General features: G+C 40.6%; 2 protein-coding genes across 5 annotated transcripts in view; one reads left to right on the top strand and one right to left on the bottom strand.

Annotated features, from left to right (window-relative positions):
- The window catches only part of SYCP3 (synaptonemal complex protein 3), a 20,303-nt gene extending 11,906 nt beyond the window's left edge, over window positions 1-8,397 (top strand). For 3 of the 4 annotated variants that reach the window (XM_075939167.1, XM_075939182.1, XM_075939172.1), the window contains exons 7-9: window positions 1,175-1,273; window positions 7,993-8,097; window positions 8,257-8,397. In XM_075939167.1, coding sequence (XP_075795282.1) covers window positions 1,175-1,273; window positions 7,993-8,097; window positions 8,257-8,310 — 258 coding nt within the window. In that variant the 3' untranslated portion in view covers window positions 8,311-8,397. The remainder of the gene's footprint in view (window positions 1-1,174; window positions 1,274-7,992; window positions 8,098-8,256) is intronic. The other variant, XM_075939188.1, reaches the window with a different exon arrangement.
- Window positions 8,099-26,325, bottom strand: part of LOC142830946 (cholinephosphotransferase 1-like) — a 24,737-nt gene continuing 6,510 nt past the window's right edge. Inside the window, exons 3-9 of the mRNA XM_075939136.1 lie at window positions 26,143-26,284; window positions 20,714-20,798; window positions 18,856-18,987; window positions 17,752-17,910; window positions 14,500-14,625; window positions 13,856-13,966; window positions 8,099-8,336 (exon numbers count right to left, since the gene is read on the bottom strand). Of these exons, the coding sequence (XP_075795251.1) occupies window positions 8,292-8,336; window positions 13,856-13,966; window positions 14,500-14,625; window positions 17,752-17,910; window positions 18,856-18,987; window positions 20,714-20,798; window positions 26,143-26,284 (800 nt within the window). The 3' untranslated portion in view covers window positions 8,099-8,291. The remainder of the gene's footprint in view (window positions 8,337-13,855; window positions 13,967-14,499; window positions 14,626-17,751; window positions 17,911-18,855; window positions 18,988-20,713; window positions 20,799-26,142; window positions 26,285-26,325) is intronic.

Raw genomic sequence — 26,325 nt, forward strand, 5'->3', positions numbered from 1 at the left:
TGCAAGTGCTAATTGTTAGACAGCAACTTCCAACAGGCATAAACACACATGAGATGAATTTCAGTCAAAACATGGTGTGGGGGACTCTCTCTCTCAAAAGTTTTCAGGACTTCCCAAGTGTGAAATGTTTATTCAAATGATTAGATATATTACAAAATGAAAAGATGATAAAGACTATCTGATGTTGTAGTGTCTCTATCTAACTTGATCAATATAGAGGTAAATGTTCCTCAAGTTGCAGGAGCAACATGCAGACTCAGTGTAGAGAAGCAATGTTCCCATGGAAGATAAGAGCAGATCCTAAATGTCCTATCATACATGGGCAAGTTTCCACCCAAATCACTAGACATATTAGAATTGGGATAGGAATAGGTAAGCAATGCCAAGTATGTGTAGTATAGGATGACAGTGGGGAATTACAGCATTTACACCTGATTATGTTCACTGGGACCAGAGAATGAGAACAGGTCTCCGTAATATTGGGAGAAGAAAGCTATATAATGGCAGAGGGACACAATTACTCTAAGGCTATGTCTACACTGGCAGGTTGTTGCGCCAGAAGTATGCAAATGAGGCTAAGAATGGAATATTGCTAAGCCTCATTTGCATACCTAATGAGCCGCCATTTTGCGGAAGAGGCTCTTGCGCTAGAAGGAGCTGTCTACACTGCCCCTTCTTGCGCAAGAAAAGTCCTCTTGCACAATGAAAATAATCAGCGTAGCGGCATTGTGCAAGAGGGCTTTTCTTGCGCAAGAAGGGGCAGTGTAGACAGCTCCTTCTAGCGCAAGTGCCTCTTCCACCAAAATGGCGGCTCATTAGGCATGCAAATGAGGCTCAGCGATATTCCACGCTTAGCCTCATTTGCATATCTCTGCCGCAAGATCGCGTCAGTGTAGACATAGCCTGGGAGCACATTGCACCAGTTCAGATTACTTGGAAGATATTGTGTTTCTCTGTTTGCAAGTTGTCCTGTTCCCTGCCAGTAACATAGACCAAGAGAATACATATGGACAACATATTCTGTTTCTTTGCTATCTGCCTTTCTACCAGAGATCCATGTTAGAGATTTTAGAACATGGATTTCCAGTGAAGGAGGAACTTAATGCTTCTGAACATTGACAGCATGGACCCAACCATTGCCTGTTAATTAACATGACTCTTCTTTGTGCTTTAGAATATGTTTCGCCAGCAACAGAAGGTTTTTCAACAGGCAAGAATAGTTCAGAGTCAGAGACTGAAAACAATCAAACAGCTGTATGAGCAATTTTTAAAGGTCCAGTATATGCACCTTTTTTAAAGTTAGATCATGATTCTGTTAAGAGGGATTCTTAATGACTCCATAGGTAAAGCTGCATTGAAACTTACAGTTAGTGTAGGATTAAAATCCCCTGTATATTAAAATAATTATTGAATTAAAAACCATTTAAGGATGATACCAGTAAGTGAACCTTACACATGGCTCCTTTCATTAATCAAGAATATTTGTGTAGTGCTATTTTGTAGCCTGCAAGGATAGTTCCATTTACCATTAAGGTTTTGTCTAAACACACAAGTTGTGCTCACTTAACTAAAATCTGTTTAAAAAAGTGATTTGATTAAGCCAGTCAAACCCTGCAGGAGCATAACATCTGATTAAAACTGTTTACATCTGTTTACTTTGCATCTGTACATTTACCAGTGTAAGCTAAACTGATCAATCAGATTGAAATCAAATTAAGAGTAACCACAACTTTAGTTCACCAAATGTGACTTGGTGTGAAGACTGAGACTTGAATTAATGTTATGAAAACCCAATTTTTTAAATAAAATGGTGAAATATTTCACTGTACTTGAAAATAAAGCATAAGCCAAAACTTAGCATTTGTTATGCTTTTGTTAGAGGTAGCAGTCTCACTAATAGTGAATGGCTACCTTAGAATATGGTGACCTATGGCTATTTGTAGAAAGATTTTCAAATACATTAACATTTAAATAGTTTTATGCTTCATTGGGTGAGTTTTCTAACCATGTCACAATTGGTATTACTTTTAATAAACTAATATTTTAGGCTGATGATTAAATGCAGATAACTCTAACAAATTAAAAAAAATCACAATTTAAAAAATTAATCAGAGTTTTAATTGCACTGTTAAACAATGGAATATCAGATAAAATGTACTATATATTTTTGGATTTTTTTACATTTTCAAATTGATTTTAATTACAACACAATGCAAAGTGTACACTACTCACTTTATTTTTATTACAAATATTTGCACTGTAAAATGATAATTTTTCAATTCACCTCATACAAACATTGTAGTGCAATCAAGTGGTTCCCAAACTTTTTGACACAGGGACCAGTAAATCCATTCATGAACTTTTGGAGGACCGTAATGTTGACTATTCAAATAAGTTGTTTCTGGTCCTCCCAAAACCCCCAGTGCCAGCTTTAGCAAAGCTTTTGATATGGTCACCCACAATATTCTTGCCAGCAAGTTAAGGAATATGGATTGGATAAATGGACTGTAAGACAGATAGAAAGCTGATTAGACCAGGGTTTCCCAAACATTTTACTTTAGTTGGAACCCTTTTTTTTCCCCCCAATACTGCTTTTTGCAGCCCAAAAATATAAACACATAAAAAACAAACTGAGAAAATACCAGACATATAACATGTCTGGTATTTTCTCATTAGGTAAGTTGTATTATTACTAGATGTATCAGTTTGTAGTTTTGAACTGCCTGGCTGGTAAATGTGCTCAGGCTGCATGAGTGTGTCTACCAGCCAGACAGTTCGCAACTACTGGGGGGAGGGAGAAGGGGGAGGGGAGGGGAAGGGGAGGGGCGGGCAGACGAACATAATAGAATCCCCGGGCTGGACTAACTCATGCTTTGTGCTTTGCGGGAGGGAGGGGTAACAGGGGCAGCATCCCAAGATCTACATATGGCCGGGTCAGTCCCACTTCCCGCAGGCCAATTCATTCCTCCCCCGTTCCCCCCGCTGCGCCTCTGGCCAGCCCCACTTCCCCCAGCCCCCTCCCGAGCAGCCAGGTCCCACCGCTTCTCCTCCCAATCTCGCTTGGCCAGCCCCGCTGCCCACATCCAGCCCTCCTTTCGGCGGCCGCTTCTTTTCCCCCAACCCCAACTTCCCCGGCCAGTTCCCTGCCCCCAACCTCGCACCCCCAGCAGCCCTGCTTCCACCGGCCCCCAATCTCCCCGGCCTGCTCTGATTCCCCCGTCCCGTGCTACTTCTGGTGGCCATCTCTCTCCTCCTCCTCACCCCAGAATCCCCTAGCACCTGCACCTTCCCTTAGCCCTGCACCCTCCTGGTGCCTCCCAAATCTCTTACTGCCCCTGCCCCCTTTGCCCTCTCTTTCCCTGATACCCACCCCCTCAGCACTGTCTGCCTCATCCCCTCCTGTCCCTCTGTGCCCTCACACGACGTGCTCCATCCCCACTTCGCTCATGCCACACTTTTTCAAGCCTTCTCCCAGCACCTCCTCCTCCAGCCCCCAATGCCCTTCCACTCTCCTCTCCTCTCCCAGCCTCACCCTGTCCCCCGTCCCACTGACACCTCCACTCCTATCCTTTCCCTCATTGTCTGCACTTGGCCCCCTGGCATTCGTCTCTCTCTCTCCTGCACCCTGTCCCTTGGTGCCTTCCCCTTCCACTCCTCCCCCTCCACGCAAGCCCGCTGCCGCCTCCTCGCCTCCGCCCAAGCCTGTTCCCTACCTTCTGCCTTCTACATTGTGGGGCCAGAGGCCACGCTCAGACCCCGGAGGCTGAACCCGGAGGCAGCGTGGCCCCGCCACGTGCCTCCGAAGACTTTTAAAATCCCGGGACGTGACATCACGTTACATCCGGGCATCCTCCCTGCCCACGTGCAACGCCGCTCATGGGTAGCAGCAGGCGTTGAGGAGGAGCTGCGCACGGCAGGGACGCTCTGGGGACAGGGTGGGAGGACGCGCGGGGGGGGGGGGGGGCAGCGCCAGGCAGAGCCGGGGGAGAGACCAGCTCCACATATCAGTGGAGCAGGGCCCCCGGCTCTGTAACTTGCTGGCACTTCCGGGTTCAGGGGCATGGGGCCCGAATTGGCCTAAGGCCGGCCCTGCCGGCATCCACCAGGCATGCTGAGGCCCAGTATTTTTATCCCGCGGCCTGGTACCGGGCCGCGGCTCATAGTTTGGGAAACACTGGTGCAATCGATCATGAAACTGCAATTTACAAACAACATTTAGAAATAAAACAGTGCAAAACTTTAGAGCCTACAAGTCCATTCAGTTCTACTTCTTGTTCAGCCAACTGCTAAAACAAGCAAGTGTGTTTACATTTGTGGGAGATAATGCTGTCTACTTCTTGTATACAATTTCACCTGAAAGTGAGAACAGGCATTTGCTTGGGGCTTTTGTAGCTGGCATTGCAATATACTTATGTATTAAATATGCTAAACATTTGTATGCCCCTTTATGGTTAAACCACCATTCCAGAGGACACATTTCCATGCTGATGTTGCTTGTTAAAAATATATTAATTAAATTTGTGACTGAACTAGAGGGGAGAATTGTACGTCTCCATGTTTTACCTACATACTATAACATTCATGTTATAGTAGTCTCAGATGATGATCCAGCACGTTGTTCATTTTAAAAACACTTTCAGTGCAGATTAGGCAAAAACACAAAAAGTACAGATGTGAGATTTCTAAAAAAGCTACATGCTTTAAGAATCTGAAGTGCCTTCCAAAATCTGAGAGGGCAGAGGTATGGAGCATACTTTCAGAAGCCTTAAAAGAGTAACACTCCACTATGGAAACTATAGAACCCAAACCATCAAGAAAGAAAATCAACCTTTTATCATCTAATTTAGATGATAAAAATGAACATGCATCAGTCCATACTACTTTTGATTCTTATAGAGCAAAATCCGTCATCACCATGAACTTATGTCCTCTGGAATGGTGGCCCACCAAAGAATCATGAATCTTTGGTGCATCTGATATGTAAATACCTTGCAACACTGGCTACAACAGTGCCATGTGAATACCTATTCTCACTTTCAGGAGACATTATGACAAGAAGTGGGAGATATTCTCTCTATAAACAAACAAACTTGTTTGTCCGATCAATTGGCTGAACAAAAAATAGGACCGAGCAAACTTGTTTAAAGTTTTACATTAAAAATAAAACAATGCATGGATTTTTGTACATAATTCTCCATTTGTAAGTTCAACTTTCATGATAAGATTGCACTACAGTACTAGTATGAAATGAATTGAAAAATGTCATTTTTTTTCCAGTGCAAATATTTGTAATAAAAATAGATAAAGTGAGCACTTTATACTTTGTAGTCTACATTGTAATTGAAATCAATATTTGAAAATATAGAAAAATAAAAACATTTGAATAAATGGTATTCTATTAACAATGCAATGAATCATGATTTTTTTTAATTGCACCATTAGTCACAATTATTTTTTCATCATTTGACAGGCCTACTAATATTAAAACTCAGTATTCACCCTGATGCCAGCAACAAAAGTATTCCAAAATCTTCTGTAGAAGTGAACTCATCTGATCCAGTTAATATTCACTGACTTTCTGTGGTTTTGTTGGTTTACTATGTATAATGATATTATATTGAAAGCATGATACGCAATTTATAAACAGTGCCCCTTAACATAAATGGTTAATAAATAATTAACAGAAGTTAAATACATTACAGACATATGTATAATAGATTATGGACTCTTACAATTGATTACTCAGTTTTTAAAGCATCACTTGTTAACCCTTCATCTACAATTTATAGATGTTCTCTTAGTGGAAAGTGGCCACTACTTACATTAAAATAAAATAGGTCTGCTAACTTTTGAGTGCAGAGGAATCAATATGGTATCTTTACCTTCTCCCACATCTCAGAAGCCAGGTTAACATAGCTCTGGAATATAGGTGAGATGAATAATATAAACAGTATCTCCCCAGTTTAAACTAAGTATGTGGTGTTTTAATCAAAGCTGATTTAAGACCACAGAATAGTCCATTTATTTCCAAGTTACCAAAGTTCTACATTTCCCTGAGTTCTAGTACAGAAAAGAGTTTAATTGCTACCATAGATAGAATTTTTAAAAAATTAATAAATTTTCAGCAGTATTTGAGTCTATGTTCTTGTATTTTATTTATTTTATTATTTATTTAAAATGTTTTTACTCCACCTCTCTCTCTGAAATATTCAAGGCGTCTTACAAAATTTTTTAAAACACAACACAAATATATATAAAAATTTAAAATATGAGATCCCAGAAGGACATAAAACCTGCTAAAAGTGTCTCGAGAGAAGGAACACACACATACAAACTCAAACACCAATAAAAGCACGAGTAAAAAGGGTGGGTCAGCCTGACACTGAAACAATGCTAACGTTGACACCATGTGAATATCCCGAGGAAGAGAATTCCATAGCCTAGGAGCAAAAGCTGAGTTGGCCCTGTTCTCTGTAGATTTTAATCTTATCTCCATAAGTGGGGGAACACTGAGCAGAGTCTCCCCAGCTGACCTCAGTCCCCGAGCAGGTTCATATGGGAGAAGACGGTCCTTCAGATACCCCAGACTCAACCCATTTAAGGCTTTACAGGTCATACCCAAGACCTTAAATTGTACCTGGAAACATACCGGAAGCCAGTGCAGCTGCCAGAGCACTGGCATAATGTGTTCCATATAACGAGTATTAGTTAAAACTCGAGCAGCCACATTCTGGACCAGTTAAAGTTTCCAAAGGCTCTTTAGAGGCAGCCACATATAAAGCGCATTACAGTAATCCAGTCAGAATGTAACAAGACCATGGAACACTGTGGCCAAGTCATGCTTGTTCAGGAATAGTTGCAACTGGCAGATCAGACGAAGCTGCCCAAAAGCCCTCTTGGCCACTGAAGCTATCTGGTTCTCAAATGTTAAAGGGTCCAGGACTCCCCCCAAACTGTGTACCTGTTCTTTCAGGGGGAGAGTAACCCCACCTAGAACAGGTACCACGCCACATTCCCGAACAGATGGTCTCCTAATACACAGGACCTCAATCTTCTCTAGATTCAACTTCAGCTTGTTTGACTTCATCCAGACCATCACCACCTCCAGACACCAGTTTAGATCAGTCACTGCCACACCTGGTTCTGATGTCACAGGGAAATAGAGTTGGGTGTCATCTGCATATTGATGGCACCGTCTTCCAAAACTCCTGATGACCTCTCCCAGCAGCTTCATGTAGATGTTAAACAGCATAGGGGACAAGATGGAACCTTGCGGGACCCCTTAGCACAATCACCACAGGGTCGAATAGCAGCCCACTAGCTCCACTTTCTGAAAGCATCCCAACTGGTAAGACCAGAACCAAAGCAAAATAGTGCCTCCTTTTATGTGGTCAGCAATAGATTAGTTTAATAATTAGTGAAACATGAATGAATCTGGTTATTTTTTAAAAAGTCAGTATACAGTGTGCTAGATGTACCCTTATTTAAACTAATAACCATTCTGAAAAAAAAGTGGCCATAGCTACCATATTGTTTTTCTTTTAAATTTTAACATCCACAAAAGAAAAAAAAATAATTTTGAAAGATTGGGATTTCTTTCAAAATTTACAACCATATGCTGACTTTAACACAGTTTTGAAACTTTACTGTGCTGAAGAAATTGCTGCTTTTAACCATCTTAATTTAAATAATACAAGCACAAATTTTCCTCATCAAAAAATTTCTTTTCTTGTAGATTGTTTAATACAGTTCTGTAATGTACTTTAATTAATTAATTTTTGTCTGATACCTGATTGTTCTTCAGATTCTAAATGAGGCATGTGGTTGACTGGTCAGTTTGTAACTCAGATTCTGCGGTTGTGACTGTGTTACCAGTGTTGTGTGGTGTTCAGTGAGTTCTGTTTTCTTCTGGTTTGTGAACAGAATTTGTTTGGGAAGCTAGGGGCTTTGTATTGTTTTACTAAAACTGACATATTCGTTTCTGTAATTTAGAGTATGGAAGAACTGGAAAAGAACCATGAAAATCTTCTAGCTGGTGCACAAAATGAACTTCGCAAAGAAATGGCTATGTTGCAAAAGAAAATAATGATGGACACTGTAAGTATTATCATTGATTTATGGGGGAAACAGTAAAAATGCAGAGACAGGACATTAAATAGAAAACTCATTTAACATTCACTTTTAATTCTTTTAGTATATCAGACTAATTTGCCTAAATGTTGCATTTGTTCAGTGTTATCTCCTTTCTTGTAACAGCAACAGCAAGAGATGGCAACTGTTCGCAAGTCTCTTCAGTCCATGTTATTCTGATGGCTCAATGAAGAAACAACTTGCACCTAAGTAACATGATACAATTATAGCCATTAGCCATGGAAAAATAAGTCTGCTGATTTAAAATTTAAATTTAAGAGTTAGGGTTAGATGTATTGTTTCAATAATGTTACTAGTGAATTTGACAGTATATTTTTTCATGTTATTAATGGATGAGATTACAAACCAGATTTTTTTCCTCAAAAACTATTAATATGTCTTTAAAATGTCTGCTTGTATCTCTCCTTAACTTCTTTGCAGTGATAGTTGCTTTTCTAGCAGTAAAGCAGTATTATAAAGCACAAGACTATAGGGCTACGTCTACATTGGCCCCTTCTCCGGAAGAGGCATGTTAATTTCCAACTTCAGAATAGGGAAATCCGCGGGGGATTTAAATATCCCCCGCGGGATTTAAATAAACATGGCCGCCGCTTTTTTTCCGGCTTGGGGAAAAGCCAGAAAAAAGCGTCTAGACTGGCGCGATCCTCCGGAATAAAGCCCTTTTCCGGAGGATCTCTTATTCCTACTTTGAAGTACTACTTTGAAGTAGGAATAAGAGATCCTCCAGAAAAGAGCTTTATTCCGGAGGATCGCGCCAGTCTAGACGCTTTTTTCCGGCTTTTCCCCAAGCCGGAAAAAAAGCAGCGGCCATGTTTATTTAAATCCCGCGGGGGATATTTAAATCCCCCGCGGATTTCCCTATTCTGAAGTTGGAAATTAACATGCCTCTTCCGGAGAAGGGGCCAATGTAGACGTAGCCTAGCAGTATGGCAGTTAATAGATGTTTACCTCTTTGAAAAGGTGAATATGAATCTGTGAACCGTATGAAGCATTAATACAAAATGGATCACAAAATTCCAACAATAATGACATCACAGGATTAAGAGGACACATTAAAAACCTGATGGTGTTACACAAAAATGCACCTTTGCAACTTTATACTGTAAACTATAGCGACCACCAAAATAATCTTACGTTCTGTGTATACATCTTGTATATTTGCAAGAGAACATACCAGAAAGTTTAGGAATTAAGAGTATGTTACACACAAATACATTTCTTTGATACTATAGGTTATTAGACTACATTGTTACCTATTTTTTCATTCTAGCCTCTATAATGATTGAAGTTTTTTAAAGTATCATTAGAAGCCTTATTATAAGCTGTATGTTGTACTTACATATGTCTGCTAAGAAGGCAAAACTTGTTAGTTTTATTAAACCAGGTATTTTGGCTTTACACCATTGTGCACATAATTGGTTTAAATGAGCCAAATTAAACAATTTGCAATGCAGTCTGCAGTGATTATTGATAGCACTACATAGTATATACTGTCATTTCTCGTGGACCATTTTGGAAATAGCCTGGGGAAAATACTAAAACAGGTACCCGTCTCTACAGCTGTAGTTGGAAAGGTAGTTCTTGCTGCTTTATAAAAGAATAAGTAGTTTAGTGAAGAGAAATTTTTTTTAAAAAATTTTATATTCTGTATCTCTTATTTTTTACAGCCAGGTTGGAGTTTTTATGTATTTGTTGTACAGAAAGCCACTTTATGCACATTCATTTTGTACAACTTAAGAAATCCCTGAAATATTCCAACATTTGGATATAATATAAAATACATTTAATTATTAGCTGCTTGACATCAAGTATAACTTGGAGGAACTAACACTCATTTGTAATGACAATTTTAGCTTTGATTCTATAAAACAATTTATAGTAATATGCCCATAATTTTTCCCACTTTTTTCTAGAATTACCCTGAAAATGCAGTTTTCCAAAGGAATTCAAAACCAGACCATAAAATATTTCTCCATTACTTAGTATTTACATTTTGGAATTGAGTTTTCTGGCTGCTTGCTGGATTATAGAGTGTGTATCATTTTTAGGGAGTTACTGTTGCACTATTTTCTGAATAGAGGGCCAGCTGCTCATGGTGTGAGGGCAGTTGTTTGGTTCCCGCTTAAAACTGGTATGAAGTAAAGTAAGTTCATCTTCTAGAAAGGAGATCAGGGATAGCCTCTGAAATAGAAACAACTAAACTACTTATTTGAGATTGAAATTTTGAGTTAATAATTACCATGCAGCCACACCCTTCCACAACAGTTATTAGAACTTAGAGCAGATAATCAGTGAAGTCAAAGTGCAGGTAATTAAACACTCATTCATTACTAATTGGCTTATGTTGGTTAAGACACATGTTAGTGTGTGAATCTTTGGTGGTTACAAAGTCATGAAACTGTTTATATTATACTTAAATGACAACTTAGAGGTAGTCAGATAATGCTGTAGGTGTCTCTCTTTTCTGGTGTGATACGTTCATGAATAGTCAAACACATGTTTTAGTCCAATAGAAAATAATGCCCACAACATCAATGCCAGCAGGCACAACTATACCCTACATTGTAATTTGTTTTGAGAGTACAATACAAGCTTCTTATGCCTGCTGATTAGTAAAATAAGGCTGAGCTTGTTGTGGAAGAGAAACTGCAGAGTTAATTTTTTTTCATTAAACAGTTTTCTTATTTACAGTAATTGTAGAGTAACTGACACTTCATTGAGAACTGCTAAAGTTGTCATTATTGTTTTTCACCATCTCAGAGGGATAGCTGAGTTAGTCTGTATTGTTAAAAAAAGTAGTTCTGTAGCACCTTAGAGACTAATATATATATAATCACGAGCTTTTGTGGACAAAACCTGCTTCTTCAGATTTGAGGGGCTTTTAAACCCAGGAGCTAGGAGAACAAGATGAATTGAACCAGACAGGAATACCATGCCTACAAAGAATACCAGGCAAAGAAATGGACTGGACCCTAAAATATGGATATGCGAGTAGATAGGGAATGTTTGTTTACCCACAATCAGTGTTTTTGTTTGTTTGTTTTGTTAAATCCCTCTGTTCTGAGTCCATGTGGCCCCCCTCCTCCCATAATTAAGCTGAATCCCAGTGATACAATCCTCTGTTTTAATCTGTTCTTTTCTAAGTTGCTTTATAACACCTAGCAACCTAGTATGCTTTACCAGCTATATCTTTAGTTTTGTTAATAAAATCACCTTGTTTAAGGCTATGATTTGATTTTTGTGTTCTAGAAGGTAACAGGAGGTCTTTTGTATGCATGCCTAAAACTGAGAGGGCAGGTGTCAGAGATTAGGGGTATTTCCCCCAGCTCTCTTATGGTAAAAGACCTTGAGGTACCCCTCTAGAAGAAGTTCCCAAGTGTTTTCTTCCTGGGTTCAAGAAGAAAGTGGGTTTTTTTTTTTACTTGGATAGTGGCAGTCTATCTCCCAAAGTCAGGCAATCTGTGACCTTGGGGAGTTTTTAAAACACAAGCCTCTAGAAGCAAGATATTTAAGGTCTTCAGCAAGCCCCCACTTTCTGCATTGGAAGTGGGTTCTGCCCATAAAAGCTCATGATGCTTTTTTTTTTTTGTTAGTCTCTAAGGGTATGTCTACACTACAACCCTAGTTCGAACTAGGGTGGTAGTGTAGACATACCTTAAGGTGCTACAGAACTACTAGTTTTTCACTGGGTATATTATGACTAACATGCATGAAAATGAATGCTAAAAGTTCATCTGTACATGATGCTTTCCTCCCAGTTTATTGAACCAGTGAGGAAGATGAACTCTTAAGCCTTGTCTACATGTTTAGGGAAGTTATGTGATTCACAACAAAGTGCAGCACCACTGACAAGTGGTGAATTACAGGTTCAAGTTTATGGCTGCAGTATAGCCCAGGGACCAGTGAGTGTTTTCTAATAGTTTTTCCAATAATAAATGAGGGGTGGAAAACCTCATGCCCTGAAAAAAAAAATCTTTATTCAGAATGCTTGCTAAACAATGTTTCTCAAGTTTATCAGAAGCAGTAAAAAAAACACCACCATAGAGTGCAGGTGTATCACATGGTACATCAAGTCAGAGCTTTCAACCACTTGAAGACTAACAGGATTGTATCACAATATTTCTGGAATAATAATGTTGGTGGTTTTTTTAAGTAAAGTGAAAGTGTGCTTAGTATATTTCAAGCTTTGGAAATGTTGGAACTGAACACTTTAGAAATTAAGAAGGTACTTTCACATTAATTACAAAAGTCCTTCAGTCTATTGAAGCAGCTTGGAGGGGTGAAACATGAAGGCTGACTTTATTATTTTTGCTACTTAGAAATTAGATTTGGTGGAAAGGTTACTAACCCTCAGCTAAATTAGCCAGAAGAAGAGATCTGATGCATCATTTATTTGAACAGTAGAGGTTTTAGATTACCCTTATATTTTGCCAGTATTTTCAAATAGACAAATCTGTTAACCAGCCAGGTCATTTCACAGCCTGAGCTCTCATCACACTGGATATTGCTTTACAAATAATCCATTTTATGATCAATGATGAAATGCAGTATGTCTTAATTCCTTAACCAGCCTGTGTTTAAAAAGAACCTCTCACACATCCAGCTCTTTATGATCATAAACCAAGAACAAATTTGGATGGCAATTTAAATCTAATGGTGCAATCCATCAGAATGTAAGGATCCTGCCGGATCAGATCTCTAAGTATAAAGGCCAAATATTTAGTCTTGCATATTTGCACCTTCACAGTTTTACTGTTGCAAATAACTATGGGTAACGTTTATGCCATTTAGTTGTCAAAATATTTGATGTTGCTAGCAAATTAGCTACTTGATGGTACTTCAACATTAACTGTTTTAATAAATTATAATGGGTGCAAAACTAAAAGCCAGGCCTTATAAGGAAACTCAAACTATATATTTTCAGTAACAGCTGAAATGGAAGCTCCACCCCTGAATCAGTGCCTGAAGAGATAATGATATTATTTGAAATTGGTGGACAGAGTTTGCTATAAAAGATGAAGCAGGGGAGGATATGAAGAGAAAAATCCAGTAGCTTTCATATATATAAACAATAAAAACTGGACTTGTCAGGTACTGATTTCCATTGACTTTTCTTCAGCATCAAACAACATCTATTAGAGTAACAGCAGCAGTGAGTTGCTGGATGGTAAATTTTTAATCAGTCTTGATTTTCAAATTTTATTTTAGGCACAGACTGGAAATCTGATTAATTTTATAGCAATTCTCAGCAGTTTAAGATTTTAGAAACAATGTAATCTTTTAAAAAAATTAGTCATTTTTCCTCATGTGAAGCAAAACATTTCTTAGAATTCTAGTAGTTAATACTTTAGATTTGTAGACAGTCTCTGTACCAGAATTAAACTTATCTTTTTCTCAATCAAGGAGTACATGGCAGAAAATCAGTTTCAGACTGATGGATCCACAAGCAAAAGTAATGATGGCACTGTTTAGACTACATTGAGGCATTTTATGCTTCATGATATAAGCATTAATCAATCGATTCTGCACAACTTCATATTTAAATAATCGTATTTTATCTGAGCAAATTACTAAGCTTTTCATTGACTTCTCTTGAAAAGCTTTATATCCGTATTCCTGAAAAGGGGATCTAGTTTATTCATTATTCCCCTAACTGCTTCTCCTCTTCTCCTTGAACTACTAGTCAGTCAGTATGATTTTGAACCTGTTCAGGAGCTTGAAGTGATGAAATTCGGAAGACGTGTATACGAAGGTGAGCAGCAATCTGCAAGCATACACCAATGGAATATCTCAGCAAGTCAAACAAGGATATAACCTAAAAATAAAAACAAAGTTATTCTACAAAAACACCATTGAAACCAAAAGGTCTACCTTCAGCTGAGCCCTCATGGAGTAGTTTTAGAAAGGTATTTAAAGGATTAGTTTATATTCTAACTTAAAAGCCATCTTAAATTTACAAGTTTTTAAATTTCAATTTTATTTTAAAACTCTTATTGCAAATTAACCATGTATTTGCTTTTCCACTGCCAGAAAGCTTTTAAAAAGATGCATGAATACTTAAAATTATTCTGTTACATTTGGGCTAACATTTTCTGCAGAGCAAAAGCTGAATTTATGATGTCAGATTCCAGGATTTTCTTTTGTCCTAAACTTCAGCCCCAAACCATGAATTGCATACAATAGCTAACACTGTATTGGGTGCCAAGAAAGGAGAAAACAACTACCGGTAGTTTACATAGCAGCATGGGAAGAGGGAATGAATTTCTACCTGCTCCGTATATATATTTCCATATAAAAATAAGTATTAATACTTGATTATTAAATTAAAAATGTAAAACTAATGCTTACCAATGCTATCCATAGAACAATATATTCATCAATAAAACTGTTGAAGTATTGGTCCAAAAACAAAAGGCCTGGTCCAATAAATGCAGTATCTTGAAGATATATTTCACTTTTTGTCATGTGGGCCACCTACATAAAACAAGATTTGATATAGCTACAAAGCTTGTTGCCAAATGTAAAAGAAAATTTACTTTGAAAATATGAACTTTTATGGTTACAAATATTTAAATTAAGGAACAGTACAAATAAATAATGCTCTGGAAAGGGAGTCAGTCAGTCAACCTATTCAATTGACTAATTAAAAACACTGTTTTGTTTTTGTAATAAGGACATTTAAGGTACTCTAAGTTCTGGTACTTTTCTAGAAAGGTCTTTTCAGTGAGCCCAAGATTACAACCATCAAATCTGCTTTGGCCTCACCCTATCTCCTCTGCCTTTTTAAGTTTCTCTCTAATACATGGCAGTTTGCTGCGCAATTAATTTCAGTATTGCTGCTGTTGCTACTCCTAGAACCCTTTTACATTAAAGAAGCACAAGTATGTACTTTGTCCCCTCCTCCATAACAAAGGACTGTGATGTTACCACGAAGCTCATGTGACTGGGCAACAAAATGGTAATACTGACTGACTATCATAGTTAGTGCCAATGTGTTAGCTACAACAAAGACTTCTATTACATAGAAAAAGCTACCTTTGTATCTAACCCAGCTATGTAACAACTGCACGTAGAGTTCTTCCTTCCCAAAGGCCTTCTCCCCTTCTGACCGGCAACTAGCTGTGTTTACAAGTTCTTGTACACTTTCAAACAGTTTTACTGATCCTTCTGGATCCAATCCTTCCTTGCTATTCTGCTCTGTATGCACTTGTGAAGTACAGGCAGTCCCCGGGTTACGTACAAGATAGGGACTGTAGGTTTGTTCTTAAGTTGAATCTGTATGTAAGTCGGAACTGATCAGTTTCAACCGCGGCTGAATCTGGATGCCAGTTCTGACTTACATACAGATTCAACTTAAGAAACCCAGGCGTCCGCAAGTCAGCTGCTGCTGAAACTGATCAGCGGCTGATTCCAGGAAGCCTGGGGCAGAGCAACTCTGCCTCGGGCTTCCTGTAGTCAGCCGCTGGTCAGTTTCAGCAGTGGCTGACTTGGGGACGCCTGGGGCAGAGCAGCTGGGGTGCTGCTGGGTTGCTCCAGTAGCGCGGCTCCTCGGCACTACTGGGGCAACCCAGCAGCACCCCAGCTGCTCTGCCCCAGGTGTCCTGATTCAGCCGCTGCTGAAACTGACCAGCAGCGGCTGAATCAGGACGCCTGGGGCAGAGCAGCTGGGGTGCTGCCGGGTTGGTCCGGAGCGGCGCTGCGGGACCAACCCAGCAGCCCCCAGCTGCTCTACCCCAGAGGTAGGCAAGAAAAGCCTGGTCTGCTGGGGGGGGGGGGGGGGCACTAACTGCACCCCCCCACCCCCAGCAGACCAGGGGGACAGGAGCAAAGCCTTGGAGCACGCCCGCAGCGGGACAGCCCAAGCACGCCCGGGCTGTCCTGCTGCGGGCGTGCTCCAAGGCTTTGCTCCCCGTCTCCCTGCAGGCCAGGGAGACGGGGAGCAAAGCCTTGGAGCACGCCCGCAGCGGGACAGCCCAGGCGCGCCCGGGCTGTCCCGCTGCGGGCGTGCTCCAAGGCTTTGCTCCTGTCCCCCTGGTCTGCTGGGGGGGTCCAGCAAAGCCGCTGGACGCCCCCAGCAGACCAGGGACACGAGCAAAGCCTCCCAGGCGGCGGCTTTGCTCGGGTGTCCCTGGTCTGCTGGGGGGGGGGGGTCCAGTGGCTTTGCTGGACCCCCCCCAGCAGACCAGGGGGACAGGAGCAAAGCCGCCCAGGCGGCGGGAGTCCCGCTGCCTGGGCGGCTTTGCTCTGGGGCAAACAAGCAAAGCCACCCAGGCAGCGGGACTCCCGCTGCCTGGGCGGCTTTGCTCGGGTGTCCCTGGTCTGCTGGGGGGGTCCAGCGGCTTTGCTGGACCCCCCCAGCAGACCAGGGAGACCAGGAGAAGCTTTTCTCGCCCCGGAGGACATGGGTGGTGACCCGCCGCCCGTGAGCTCCGGGGCGAGAAAAGCCCCATTCGTAAGTGCGGATCCAACGTAAGTCGGATCCGCGTAAGACGGGGGCTGCCTGTATAAGCAGTGAATCTGTGCCGTGCTTGCTGTAAGCCAAGTAGAGTTGCTTCTCAACTCAAACCTAACACTTTGCTATTTAGCTGAACAGTGAAGATTTGCTAGACACCTGGGATATTCAAAGCCTGTACCCACACAAAAAGAGTCTCAAGAAAAAAAGTCTTCCAATATAATAATCCAGAATAATGCTAACAAACTTGTCGATTTTGTGGTTTCCCATTTGAATAAATCAGATCTCAGTATGGAGAATGTCCTGCCCACTTATTAAAAAAGGTAAACATTGTATTTTCACTTGTTTAGAATAACTCTGTGTGCCCTAATCTCAAGATTAAAAAGTTGAGGTTGGAATGCCTTAACCACTGGGATATAGAGTATTCTTGGATGTGTCAATGATGTCTCCTATTGAAGCTGTTCAACTTTGTATAAAATAGCTGGCTATTTAATTAAAAGTCAGTGGTACATGTCCTTGAACACAAGTCTTTTGCATCCTAGGTAAGAGGCCTAACCAGTGGGTTATGTACTCACACCCCATCCTTTGGCCCAATGAGTGAATTACTTTATAAAGTGAAACAATTTCAACAGGAGACACTGAAACTGCTCTTCGGGCTCATGTTTTGTGCAGGTCCCAATCCAGCTGTTTAACTCTAAGGAGTCCTCTGAGCACATCTACTGAATTGGATCCCCACAGAAAAGATAGTGGATAGATATCTAGTTGTGACAAGGCACAGGTGAAAGGTACTAAGATACACTGTTTGCAGGACTGTGGTGCCTGTCTGCATTCCCTCCCCAGTGGAAGTTAAGGCACCTAGGGAACCTTATTAGTGGAAAGTTAGTGCCTAAACTCCTCAGGCTCCTATCTGACCAAAGGTTTGGAGATCTAAATTTTGAACCTGGCCACCTCAAGTGGCAGTTAGTTTCCCCTTGTGAATCCCAGCCAGTCTCTGACAGGCCCAGGTTAGTTGTAGTAGTAGGTCTGGAATAACAAACAGGATACATTAGCAGAGTTGAGTGGGAGATTTTACAGTTCCTACCAACTTTCAATACCACACTTTCAGAAGGACCAAATATACACATTCAATGACATACAAGATTCCTTACCACCAATTTTTGTGTGATCTTAGCACTCACAAATCCAAATGTTAAGACATAGAGGCAAGGGTGGTTTTCAAACAGCAGAGTTGTAGATTTTTTATATATCATTATTGCTAAAGTGATAACTAGTCCTATATGGAGGCCTGGTGAAAGAACACTAGTGCCCTGAAACACACAAAGCAGAAAACATTTCTCAGCAAAACTTGAACCAGATCATACATTTTGAGCCCCCCCCCATTTTCAGGAATGATCAATCACAACTGCCACTAAAAGCCAACTGAAGTCATATGTACTCAACAAGTCTGGGGGGGAAGGGGAGAAGTCAGGTCCTGAACTTCTGTGCAGCAGGGGCACTCCCACTGACTTGACTTCTTTCCTATTATATTAAATCAACTCAAACCTCACTGTAATTTCTCTGACAATACAAAGCCCCTAATCAAAGGTATACACCAAATGTGACTTGTTACCACTGCAGTTGAGTAATTAGTTGTCTCATATGTATTGAATGATTTTACAGATAACATTAAAGTATATTAAACAGGAGAATCAATATACTAGATTGCTTAAATACTCAGTCACCAAGATGATCAGAAATACTAATTTTTAGAATATAAGAATTTAACATTCAAACTACTAATCTAGTTACAAAGTAACCTTCTTTCACACAAGGGATGTAAGTGACTAGTTGACTATCTGATAAGCATATACTTATCTGGTAGTCGAGTAGTGATTTGACTAGTTGCTTCCCCCACCTTGCTGCCTATCAGAGAGAGGGAGCAGGAGTCGGCTAAGACGGTTCCCCCCAACACCAGCTCCAGGGAGAGCAAGGGGAGGCAGAGGTGTAGCGTGAGACCAGGTGAGAGCCAGGAGTCAGTTGTCCGGGCTTGCTCCTGGGTCCCCACTGCATCTCTGCTGGTTAAATGTATTAAGAGCCACCAGGGCTTAGCTCCCGGGCTAGACGCTAACCCCACTGCAGCTCTGCAGCTTCCCCCCTTATCGACTAATCGATGGAAATTCCATCAACTACTCGATTAGCTAATTACCCTCAATTTGACATTTCTATTCCACACCCCAACATTAGACTATAGTTTAAATTCTGAAATAGCTTACTGCGATTGTAGATCCATTTTTGCCAACTCCACCACCAAAGATGACATGGAAATAGTTGGAACAGGAAAATAATGCTCCACCCACTATTCCAAGAACAGGAAGAATCTTCAGTTGTAGTTCTATCAAAGGGATCTTGCAGGAAAAAAAAATGTTTTTAAAAAGTTAAAGGATCTCATTCCTTGGAAAAAGTTAAACTGCTGCTGAAGTCTCCAAAAACAATGTGTATTGCTTTATTTTAACTATCCCTTTTCCTTAAAACTTACACTCAAATAGGTTTCAGAATATAGTCCTGCCCTTAAGATGACAATACCTTTTTTATGTTTAAATCCTTGAGAAGTAGGTTAAATTCTGCCCCAGAAAGTTAACTGTATTTTATGATGCTCGTATTTGCAGTATCCTTCAAAAGCCTTTTTTATACTTAGCTAACAATTTCAAATACGATTCAACAGAAATTTGTGTCAGGAAAAAGGATAGTTCTCTCTCGTTCACTGGGCAACACAATGCAGCACCACAGGAAATGCAAACTCCATCTGCCTGCTTTGTTATGTTACATAATATGCCATATGATGCATCTTTGCATTAGGTATAATTATCCAGATATAGATTTAACAAAATATTTACCTTTTAGAGTCAAATGCAGTTTCAAGAAAACTTCCAAGGCAGCAGAGGGTTAAAAAAGAGTAGCAATGAATTTTCTAAAATCATGGACTACATATTTTTGGAGACACTTGTTTGTTTCTTCAATATTCAAATGTAAGGCAGAGACTACTGCATCTCAAAACAATCCATCAATTGACACAAAAATTATATATAATCAATTAGTCATGTCCGTGAGGCCTACTTATGGTTTGTATTTTGAGCTTAAATAGCTTTTGTTCTGTTTCTGAAACTATTTGTGAGAAGAAAACCAAACTGTTTAAGAAAACATTTCCCTCAAAAAATAGCTTGCCTTTTCATGACTGATGAATGATTTGGATACAATCAAACATATTAAAATAATCCAGACTACAAAATTAACTCAATGTTGCATGATAATAATATTATGTATTCCAGTAACTAGTACTGTGTATTACATGGATGAAACTAAAATACCAAGAACTGGAACAACAATCCAGCATACTTTAGGGAATCACTGAAATATTCCAATTTTTAAAAATAGTTCTGCATTCAATCCTAAATGGTTCTATTCTACATGAAATATGAGCTGCTCTCCCCTTCCCTCAAATAGACTGGAATTGTCGTTTTAAAAAATACTGATGCCAGAAAAATACTGAGTATGATATTTTAAAGTTACAGGGCCAGATAAGCTCTTACACCACTGTAAATCCAGTGTGGCTCCATTGATTTTTTTATAGTTACTCCATATTTATATCAGCATAAAGCAAAATGTAGCCCATTGGATGTGTAGATTTTAAATGGACATTTTATTTTACCATGGAGCAAGTCTACTTTTGTGCAGAAATTTATAGTGCAGAAATAAATATAAGAAGTGGATGTAAGAGAAACCATTACATATGCAAAATATAGACGTTTGGTAAGATTCCTTTGAACAATAATCAGAGTGCCTAAAGTTTATATATGGCAGATGGGGTCTTTTTCCTCTGTGAAGCTATAAATTCATGCATAGAAAACCACACCATCACATCCAAGAGATACAGTACTGAACTACATGGGAACAGGCACCATATAGTAAGTATATATAGCAATGTTTATATGTATTAAAATTGAAATAAAAAATAAGATTTAACAAATGCAACGTAAGCTAAACATAGATTTTTAAAAGCAATTACTAAACATCAATACACTTGCACATAACTTCAGATACAACTGTGAAAGTTTGAACGCTTGATAAACTTACCTTATAGTCCCACATAGTAGTTCCACCAAATGCAGACATTAAGAAGATGATTATTATGGCCATCTGAACTTCAGTTACATCAACTCTGGAAAGAAACAAGAAAGCAGTCTTAGTTCATACATTTGTTTGTTCTGAGTTGGTGAGTGGAAATCAAGTATTAGGTAATTCAAATGTCTACATTCAAGACATGTATGTAAAATACATGATTTCTGTGACCACAAAATTCTACAAATCAACTAAGGCAAAAACATACATTGCTAAATACCCATATATTGTTTATAGTTCTGCACAGAAAACTTGTAGATTTTTAGTACAGCTATTTAGGAAATTTTAGCAAGCTCACAAATCAGTGTAATAAATATTAGGCACAATGATATATTAGAACTGAGCTTTTAAGAAAAAGCTAAAGATATTATCATCAGATCCCTCTATTCAACAGGGTTTTATTTATATTGCAGAACGAGTCTACACCATCCAGGAAGTCTTATTAAATTGAGTGAAACTGACTTCATTTATCAATGTGATTATCAAACATTATTATTCACTAAAATTAGACAGCAGTGTTGAGTATTTTTTCCAGGCAAATATACTTTGAGTATTGAATAAATGGCAGCCAAATGTGTATTTTGCTAGATATGAAACTGATGCATTAATTTTTTCCATAACAATCTTCTTTTTTTTAAAAAAAAGTAAAACCATTCCTTTAGTTTGAGGCTATTTTTCTTTTTTCTAATGAGAAGCTATCAGTAGTGTAACACCTAGCAAGAGCGGGGTTATGCCTTCAACTCTTTAACATCCCTGGCCAAATTCACAGAGTTGCTTCTCCTCTGACTTTCATGAAGTATTCTCTTTATTGAGTATCAGAGGGGTAGTTGTGTTAGTCTGAATCTGCAAAAGCGGCGAGGAGTCCTGTGGCATCTTATAGACTAACTGAAGTGTAGGAGCATAAGCTTTCGTGGGCATCTGACGAAGTGGGTCTTTGCCCACGAAAGCTTATGCTCCTACACTCTTTGAGTCTCTTTATTGAGGAAGAGAAAATCATTTCAAGGTCCTCTTCACAGGCTGCATTGGACAGTGCTAACACTGTAGCCCAGGGTCATGGCTACAGGAGTGGCCATAAGGAAGGCCTCCTGGCTCCAAGCTTTGGATCTGCATTCAATCCCCCTTTAAGGGTACCACTCTATTTTTTGGGGGGGGGGGAGGGGAGAACCAAAACAGATAAATGGCTGCATAGCCTCAAGGATTCTAGGGCCAACCTTAAGTCTTTTGCCCTCCACAGCCCTGTGACTCAGGGCAGACATTTTAAGCCCCACCAGTGGCAACAATTCTTTCCACAGAACCAGCAATATAACTCCCAACAAAGGAATAGGAGTGACAGGAAGCCTCACCCATCCTCTGGCCAGGGTTCTGGCCACTCCAAGCCTTCATCAGGGCCTGAAAAAGCCTTTTGAAGGCACAGTTGAGGACAGCATAACAGAACCCGAGCTGGATTCAACCCACCAGGCCGTTGCTTCAAAACTATCCCCTTTCCACCGGGCTTGGGCCTGTATCACATCAGACTGATGGGTCCCCCTGCACAGTGGAGAGGGAATACTTAATCCAGTTGTCATCCCTCCCTACCAGCTCTCTCTCTGCAGGGTCCCTTCTCATGAGCAACTCCTTATTCAGGAGGGGCATTTACTCTTATCCCTAGGGGCAGTGGAGGAAGCTCCTCATGAATACAGGAGCAAAGAGTTTTACTCTTGGTATTTTCTAATACCAAAGGTGTGCTTAGGCCTGAGACAGTTCAACAAGTCTGTAAAGAACCTCAGGTTTCATATGGTCTCCCTGGCCTCCATTATTTTCTCTTTGGATCCAGCAGACAGGAATGCTACCCTTGAATGAAAGGATGCGTACTTCAACATATGAATTGTCCAAGCCCACTTGAAGTACCTCCAGTTCATGGTAAATGGGACGCACCACCAATTTATGGTCCACCCTTTTGGCCAGTCATTAGCACTGCAAGTTTTCAACAAATGTATTGGCAGCAGTTGCAGTGTTCCTGCGCAGACAGACTACATGTGTTTCCTTATCTCAGTGATTGGCTGATCAAAGGCCATTCCAGGGAGCAGATGCAGGCCCATCTCAGGTTTATCAGACAAACGTTCAACACCCTGAGCCTCCTTGTAAATGAGAAGACCATAGTGCCCCCAGTTCAGAAGCTGCAGTTCATAGGGCAGTTTGGGATTTGGCCTAGGGGGAGTCACAGTCTCAGGTCATGTCAAATATCATTGGAGGCCTCAGACAGTTTCCTACTACTTCAGCAAGAAGCTGCCTCTGCCTTTTAGATCATATGATGGCAAGCACCTACGAAAGTGCAGCATGCCAGACTGAGGCTCTGACCTCTCCAGTCATGATTGGCGTTGGGGTATCAACCAACATGAGACAAACTGGACAGGATTGTGATTCTACTGGACTCAATGTAGACTCTCTGCAGTGGTGGCTCAATCCTTGAGGGAGTCTGTGCAGGGGTCCCTATCATTAGCCACGTATGCTTCGGACTTGGTATAGGGTGCCCACTAAGGATGGTAAGGACTAGTGGACTATCCGATAAGCAAATGCTTATAGGATAGTCGAGTCAACTAGTCGATCCACCCTACCCCCTTGCTGCCTCTATCAGATAGAAAAGTAACGAGAAATAGCCGTGTTAGCCTGATCTTGGTCAAACAAACAAAAAACAGTCTAGCACTTTAAAGACTAAAAAGATGGTTTATTAGGGATTGTATTCCTCTGTTACATAACAGTCATGCCTATTCACTTTCAGAGTATGATCTGAAGAAGTGGGTCTGCCCCACAAAAGCTCATCACCTAATAAACCATCTTGTTAGTCTTTAAAGTGCTACAAGACTGGGTTTTTTTGTGTTTGTTCTATCAGATAGAGGCAGCAAAGTGGGAGAGAGGGAGAAGAGGGGTTACTTCAAAGCAGCAGCGCCGCATGGATATTACTCCGGGCTCCATGTGGCACTGCCTCTTTGAAATGCCGCGGTGGCGTTTCAAAGGGGCAGCGCCACAGAGAGCCCAGAATCAGCTGTTTGGGGCTGCCCCTTTGAAACGCCACTGCAGCATTTCAAAGTGGCTGCGCCTCATGGAGTCTAGGGTCAGCTAAGGACTCCCCAGCTGGCCCACAGCTCCCTGTGGCATTTCTGCAGAACCCAGAGTCAGCTGGGAACTCACCAGCTGATCCCAGGTTCCATGGAAATGCCACGCATGGACACCCAGGGTCAGCTGAGAACTCCCCAGCTGACCCCAGGCTCCATGCTAGCACTTCTGCTTTGAAACATACAAGAGCCCTCGCTGGGGACTCTTGTACATTTTAAAGCTGGCACCCCATACAGCCCGGGGCCAGTGGAAGTCCCACTAACTCCTGGCTCCATGCAGATGCTTCCGCTTTGAAATGCACAAGAAGCCCCAAGCTCTTGTGCATTTCAAAGCAGAAGCGCCCTTGTGGAGCCCGGATTCAGCGGGACTGCCCACTGGCCCCAGACTGCACAGTGTTCCAATTTTGAAATGCACATTTCAAAGGAGGAATGCGGAAGTGCCTATCGACTAGTCGAGTAAACGAAAATTCCACTGACTACTCAACTAGTAAATTAATCATTATTTAATATCCTTAGTGCCTATCTAGCAGGCCTCGAACGCAAGGTCTGTGGTTGAAGGTGGACCAGCCCTTAATATCAATGTCAGCCACACTGCTGTAAGCTCCCTGACATGTCAGACATTTTGTGCACACCTAGCAAGCCAACATATCTCTGTCATGACAACATGACAGCAAAATTCTATATCAACAAACAGGGGTGTACACTCCTCTCCTATGCCAAGAAGCTCAGACTTTGTATAGAACATTCAATACACCTGCAGGCATCACACCTCCTCAGTGTATACAATTTGGTGGACCATCTCAGCAGGTCCTTTCACAATCATGAGTAGTCGCTCTGCCCAGAGGTGATATTGTAAATTTTCAAAAGGTGGGGCTTTCCCCTCATGAACCTGTTTGCCACACATCACAAGACGAAGTGTCAGCAGTTCAGCTCCTAGAGCCACAACAGGGGCTCCATAGCAGACACATTCCTTATTCACTGGCATGGTACCCTTCTTTATGCCTTTCCACCCATTCTTCTCTTACACAGCTGTGATTGGTCCCAACACCGTCTTATTGACCTGGAAGGGCCACTCTACAGGAAGCTCCTGGGCCAGGATATGTCAGACTATGTGTGGACTCCTTTAGTTCCAACCCCAAGTTTGTGGTGACCCATTTCAGAAGCTCCTGATGGGCCCAGAAACCCTCTGATGGGAGTGGGTTAGAAGGGCCTGCTATCACCTCATCTGGGGATGACGAGGACGTAACCATATATAAAATACATGTTTCTGGAACACTTTTGCCCTTAGACTCCTGAAGAGGAATAGAGGTTTCTAGCTGTGACAAACCTGTAGCCAAATTAGAATTCTTTATAGGATTTCTTGTTCTCGGTGGCTCAGAGAAAGCAGAAGCAAACAGACTGTTGCTTCTGCCTAAAGGCATATTGAGGGACAAACGGGAGCCAAGCCTGAGTTCAGTAATTGGTAGATCTGGTCTTGCAGGTGCAGATGAGGGAAAAATTCTTTGTATAAAATGGTTTGCTTGGATAAGAGAGAAAACTATTTTTGGTTTGTTACCTTGCATACAAAACTTGAACCTCATGATCTAAAGTAAAACAATGTTTACAGTTTTGAAGAAACTGACCTCATAGTTCTCATCTCAATTAAGAAAAATGTTAAGTCAAAACTTCCCATGAAATGAAATTTCCAGAAGAAAAAATGTTGCAAGTCAAATATTTCAAAATTAAATATTGAATCATGCTGTTCTGTTATAGCCAAATGGATTATTCGGACCCTACTATGATGCTTTGTTTCAATTTTTAAGTTTTATCAGCATAGGTCCTTTGGCATATGTTGAATTTAACTAAACTGTCATTTTCCCTCAGAAAAAAATGTTAGAAAATTTTCAACCAGTTCTATTGCCGTGCATTAGAATATTTGCAACAAGTGCCAAGTTCCTGGATGGCAGAGTAGCTACTGTATGTATTCTTACTATATGAACATTATATCTGATCCACAGAACAATTTTCATTGGCTTTGAGAGTAGGTACTGTCAACATTTTTTGGAGAATTCTCACACTAATATAAAGCATACAAAGAAAAAAAAAAGCTATGTATGAACTTTAGCATTAAAAAAATGACATCATGCTAATTTGAGGTCAGATTCCTTGTGGTAACGTTTTTGAAGTCTTGTCCATGGAACACAAAAATGTGAAACAGCAGTTCATTCTCAGCTGCCTGAAAGTGAAATCTTAAAGAGAATCAAAACTTGGTGGGTCACAAATATGTACAGTTCTGAAAAGAGTTCTACTTACTTTCCAAACTTTAACATGCCTGATACATATGTCTGCCAGTGAGCACAATAAAACATGAATGTTCCCACAAAAGAACAGAAAAACAGCCAGTCAGGGTTCGTCCCTAATCGAACAGCTATGCAGGCTCCAATGGAAACAAAAACTGGAAGGCAGAGATATGCATGGTTAGCCATCAATAATTAT

Source organism: Pelodiscus sinensis, chromosome 1, assembly GCF_049634645.1.
Source record: "Pelodiscus sinensis isolate JC-2024 chromosome 1, ASM4963464v1, whole genome shotgun sequence".
NCBI classification, from domain to species: domain Eukaryota; kingdom Metazoa; phylum Chordata; order Testudines; family Trionychidae; genus Pelodiscus; species Pelodiscus sinensis.